The sequence below is a fragment of the Lepisosteus platostomus genome, chromosome 6, assembly GCF_059453375.1.
Source record: "Lepisosteus platostomus isolate fLepPlt1 chromosome 6, fLepPlt1.hap1, whole genome shotgun sequence".
NCBI lineage: Eukaryota > Metazoa > Chordata > Actinopteri > Semionotiformes > Lepisosteidae > Lepisosteus > Lepisosteus platostomus.
The window spans coordinates 21850010-21856009 of record NC_142616.1 but is presented as its reverse complement, the minus strand read 5'-3'; the positions used below and the strand labels follow the sequence as shown (position 1 = coordinate 21856009).

Sequence of the window (6000 nt, the reverse complement as noted above, 5' to 3'; positions counted from 1 at the left end):
ATACTCTACGATGTCTCACTCAATATTGCCTCTTCGGTCTTTCCGTCTTCAGTATTCAAATTTTCTCACTTTGAGGACACGTTTTGTGGTCAATGGCATTCTAGATTTCAAACCAGCACACTGAACCGTAATGCTTCCCAATTGGACATACTGTATAATCCCTTTAAATATTTCTGTGTTATCTTTTCTCTTTAAAAAAACAAAGATTTACTATTTTTAAGAACATGTGTGAAAAATTATTCTATGAAATCTGTTTGCTATTTAATCAGCCATTTCTTAAAACCCAGAACTCAGCATTCCCTGGGTTTAGAGGCACACAATGTTGATAATACTGACACGCAAGAAGAGGGTATACCCAATTATGAACAGATGGTTTCTGAAGACAATAAAAAAATTATTAGACTTGAATATACATTTAATAGTAATAACATTTAATATTTTGTCTTTAAAAACTTCTTGAAATCTTACATAGTGTTTTAAACATCTGTATGAATTCAAACATGTCTTCATTTATTTTGTACGTTTACAGAAAAGCCAACTTTGTACAGTATATGCAGAATACATAATATAATGGCCTTGCAATCAAGACATGATCCTTTATACTGGTGTCATTATAACCGAACTGGAAGGGTAATGGCCAAACATTTTGTCACAGATTAAAATCCAGATAAACGTTTGTTAAATTTATATGTACTGTATATATCAATCATCTGAATAAACCTTCTCAAGCACGGAATTACCTAGCTGCTGAAAAGTAGGAGTAGACAGGAAATCTTGTAAATCATATGGGATTTATCAGTATTCGCTTTTTCAAGATCAGAAGAAGGTTCCAATACAGATCAATGTTTTAATATCTTAAAGCCTGAGGCAGTACGTCAGTAGCTGAGGACATGTGTTTGAACTGCATAGTGATGTATTCCACACTGATTGTAGAGATAGTTGTGGAGTTTCTGTTATGGAAATATTAAGTTATATTTGTCACATGCAAATGTACTAGTGCCTGTGGGATAAACAGTGGTTTATTTGTTCTAGATTTATATTTACTTATGGAAAGTCTTTGTGGGGAACAAAAAACACAGCTTGAAAGCACACTGTAACCAATTGTATTACTTCCTTTCTGTTTTTCATTTTATTTGGTTTTATCTTTAGTGCTAAATCGAAAATGTAAGTAAAAAAGAAAGTAAAACTTCTTTTGAAACATTTAATATTTGATAAAACATTCTGAAAACCTGTATAACAAACATCCCTTGTTTTCAAGCAGGCGCGCAGTAATTTAAAACCACATGTTAACAATATTAATATATTTAAATGTTGGGCCATTTCAACTGTTGTTTGTCAAGAACTAAACAAAAACTAAAATTAGTATTTAATATTTAATTTGTGTGAAATGTTCCAATAGCATTAAATCAAAGGGCTTTTATTATCTACTCAGTGAAAAACATTAATTGGATTTGTAGCTCTGTGACGTTTTCCTACATTCTAAGCAGTTTTCTCCATTTTTATTCCACTTCCTCAGATCTGAGTGTAGTGTAGGGAGTTGTATGGGTTATTGCCGTTTACATCCAACTGACTTTAATGACCATCAAGCATCATAGACAGACAAAAAAACGACCGACTGCAAGTACTGTATATCCAAGTCTCTGCTACTCTTGGACAGCTGGACCCAGGATAGAGGTAGATGGAAGTTATAAGGAATTTGTTATATTACTACTGTTTTTTTGCACAAAGCATTGTTGAACCCCATGGCCTGGGAAATTAATATTAAAAGTAGTTCATCATAGACTGCATTTCAAGACCTCCAGGACTTTCAGAGCAGATTCTATGCAGCCATCTAAGTTGGAGTGTGTGAATCCATCACCCCCACAAACCAGCAAAGGCCTAGAAATCAGCGTCATCTGTCCTGGACTACCGGTCACTGGCTGTGTCACCTAAAAAAAAATACAAAAAAGGAAATTGAAAGGTGTCATCTCTTCAGGATGAGACAAGATTTAATCTTATGGTTTTAGGCTTCTGTAGTATTGGCTCATTATTACACTTATATTTATAAATTTGTGGGTTACCGTGATGCTCTAGAAGCTAATTGAATGAATTATCTGTGGAAAACATTTTTAGTGACATCTGGAATCTGATACAGGTCATCATCACTGAAAGTACATGGATGCAGAATTTGCCCGGGCCTGAATGCTACAATAAGAACAATTAACCTTAATACAATTAATTTATAAAATGAACAGGGGTTTGAATTTCATTGAATGACATCTGGGACTCGTATTTCCAAAGCAGCAGAACTAGATAATGGACTGTACCACACTCGCGCATGCATGACAATCCTTAATGGATAAATTATTAAGGAGACATACTTGAACCTGGAATAGTTAATAATCAACATAACCAAACCAAACCTGCAGAGAGTAACTCATGTAGGGATGTAGAAATCCTGAAAGCTACTGACAGATAATCCAAGGGAATACTTCAGGTTCAAGAGAGAAACACCCATGTAAATAAAAAGGAAATTAAAAGGAAGTACACTGAGAATTAACAAAAACAAGAAGCGCTCCTTCCCCAAAGGATCATAGGATAAACTGCGCAATCACCATTTTAAAGTTGATTGTCACGGACTGTTGGAAAAGATGTGGAACAGAGTTTGGATCAATAAACTACTAAGAACAATATGAGCAAGAATGACCTTTTCACATTTGTAACCCTTTTAATTTCTTACATAAAAATCTTACAGAAATTAAATGCAATGTGAAAAAGGTTAGAATATTAGATTCTTAATACTTGGAAAGGTTGCTTTTATCTGAATTGGTAAGATGCTATTTACCCATCAAACAGAGCTAAGGAAAATAAAATTGCAATTTACATTAAAACACTGAAAATTTAAAACACTTTAAAATATACAGAATTCTTAATCCCCTGAAACCTTTATATATTTGTATTCAATACTGCTTTCTTTTTTCAATTTCATCATTAGATTCATGTTTTCAATATTTAGTTGTATTATTCTGAACCCTCTGAACAATCAGACTTAAATTGGGAAAGTTTGAAGTCTGAAGAACCTATTTCCTGTAATCTTCTTAGACTTGCAGTACTTCCTTTCGCACTATACTGTATATACATGTAATAACACATATACACAGACCCTACAGAAGTAAAAAAAAAGTACCTCCAAATACTTTTGTCGCATCTTTTGCACTTACTGTGCTTCATTTATCTAATCTGCATTTTGCAGATAGATTGCTGTAAATAACTTTTGTTTTATAAACAAGAGTTTGCTTTAATAAACTTTTTCCTACAGTAATCAGTTCAGTCCATAATAAAAACAGCTTTACCTACTTCACTGTTTAGACAAAGTCTCAGTTGTCTAAATAAGAGATCTAGTGACCTCTTATGTGCATGTTGCTCAAAAGGCCAAGGCTGTTTACTTGTTTGTATGTATGGCCCCTGTCCAGTACTACGAGTACACAGAGGTGACAGATGGATGCCAGCATGAACAGTAGGCTGTCTGCAGCTAGCCGAATGCTGCAAAAACACATATCTCTCACATGAACAGTTACAAATATGAGGAGAAAATTTGACCTATCTCTCTCATTTTGGTAGTTAATTGAACCACAGATCTCATATAACCATTTCTTGAAAGATGCCAAATGTATCAGCTTCCACAACATAGTAAGTTAGCTTGTTCCACAATTTGTTTCTTTAACCCTTTAGGTAAATCTGTTTTTGTTCCAGGCAGTACCTAGTTAAATTGTTGCCATTCATTGTTCAGTGATTGCATATCGATGTTATCCAATTTTAATTATTTTGGTCCTTGTGTTGAAATTGTATTTTTTATTTGGATTCATTCTTTACAGTTTTAAAATATAACACAAAGCACACCATTATGGTCATGGTTCCTTAACAGTTCTCTTACCCTTTTGCCCCACTCTGTCTTGATTGTTTGAAAAGACAGGAAGCATTTTTTTCTTGTTGATGCTCTGACATACTGTGTAAGAAATCTGTTATTGACCATTTCTACCCTTTTTGTTTTTTGATTCTGGCATTCCTATAGGTTTTTCCCAGTCTGTATGGGGAAAGTTGAAGTCTCCCATGAAAACTACTTCCTTTGGACATAAATGATTGATTTCAATATACAATGGTGATTTACAATCAGCGCAGTGGTCTATAGCACAGTGTTACTAGTACGGATTTTGATTTTTTTTGACAAGTCTCGATATGTAGCCAGGGATTCTTGTTTCCTCCAGCTTGAGTTCTTAACCTTGCACATTGTTTTTGATATATAGTGCTACACCCCCCCATCTTTTATCTTTATTGTCTGTCTGGAACAACATTTATTCACTAATATAATGTTATCTCCATCAATTTTGGTTAGCTAAGTTTCTGTAATTGTAATAACTTCATTATTGCCTGGTAATGTGGTAGTTTCTGTATCATGTGTTTTGTTTCTAATACTCCTGGCATTTAGCTAAAAGTACTTAATTACCTGGTCCTTTGTTTTCCTCTTTGGTTCTCCTTTTGTCTTTGCTCCCCGTGTAACTTCCTTTTAGATTTTTTTGGCTTCTCCATTACATTCTCTAAGATAACAATGGCACCTATTTTGCTCAGCATTTTAAAGGTATTTAGGACACTTATTAAAGGAGGCTGTCACATTCATTAGCATCAATGATTACTCTTGTTTTAACAGACTGTGATTTAAATGCAGGATAAAAAACACTCCCTAAGATCCTTGATGTTTACGCCTGATATGATTGAGATGTGTTTTTTTTAAAAAAAGAAAAGATTTTCATGTGCAGCTAAACTCAGTTGTGCTACTGAGTGCATTAAAGCAAGAGGCATCTTGAATGTATTAAGGAAAGAAATACTTAGTTATTAATAACCTTCAATATAAATTAGAATTATGAGTGCTAAAGTTACACATACATTCTGCTGTACGAACTTTAGTGATTTCAACTTAGATGTTATATTGCCCTTTGAGTACATACTGTTTAACTGATTAGTATGTTTGGCACCAAATGCTATAATGTGTGCTGTTTTTTGTGACTCATTTGTCACCACATTGTGTATGGTATTTATATATCACCAGTACTATATTCACAATTGTGAAATCCATACCTTTGTGGTAGTTCTAAGATCTTTAATTGGACTAGAGTGATTTGGCTAGCCTATTGCTCATTCAATGTCCAATATAAAATGTGCAAATTGCATGACTTGGGCCCTTGCCATTCTGATATTAAATAAGACTTGCAGCCAACAGTCTACAGTGATGTTTAAATCCTGAAGCAGCAAGTTTAAGGCTGTAATGAGTTCTTTAAGTAAACACATTCCATGTATGTGCATGCTCCATTTCAACAGTATTAGCTGGCTTAAGAGGTTTAAGATAAACATCAAGGTACATTTCAGTAGTGTAAGGAAATAGTATCCATTTCCTGGGGCTTTTAATAGGCATAGTTAAAGACTATCTGTTATCATTATTTCCCTGAACTTCTTTTTTTATCTTTAAATGGCAAGCTCCACGTAAATCAATTGATAAACCTACTTACTGAAATCAGGCCAAGTACAAATTGTTTGGATTGCAGCAGTGGTTTGTTGATATTAAAGGGACATAATTCTAAATTCTGTCCCCAATACATTTGTGGTTCTAAGCATCCTCTTGTTATTGAAAAACATGCATGGTTTAAAGAGGCCTGTCAAATAATAAAATGAATATAATCTTAGGAAAAGTACTAAACCCAAAGAAAAAATAACTAAAGCATACAATAAAATGATTAATGTGTACTATAACAGTAAAATGTACAATAACTCTAGTTTTCTGGATTTTCAGAAATATGACAAAACTGGTGCAAACATATCAGATGATACTCACTTGGAATTCAGTCTTACTTTTTCTCCAATTCTATTATATAACTACAGCCTCATGTCATTGTGAAAGAGTGATAACTGCAGAGTGTTCCATGACAATCTTTGACATCACAGGTCTTTACCAACCATTTTACCTCTCTA

At 33.8% G+C, this 6000-nt stretch overlaps 1 protein-coding gene across 2 annotated transcripts in view; it reads right to left on the bottom strand.

Annotated features, from left to right (window-relative positions):
* Window positions 1–414: 414 nt before the first annotated feature.
* The window catches only part of rnls (renalase, FAD-dependent amine oxidase), a 48921-nt gene continuing 43335 nt past the window's right edge, over window positions 415–6000 (bottom strand). For both annotated transcript variants that reach the window (XM_088634807.1, XM_088634808.1), the window contains exon 7: window positions 415–1928. In XM_088634807.1, the coding sequence (XP_088490933.1) occupies window positions 1776–1928 (153 nt within the window). In that variant the 3' untranslated portion in view covers window positions 415–1775. The remainder of the gene's footprint in view (window positions 1929–6000) is intronic.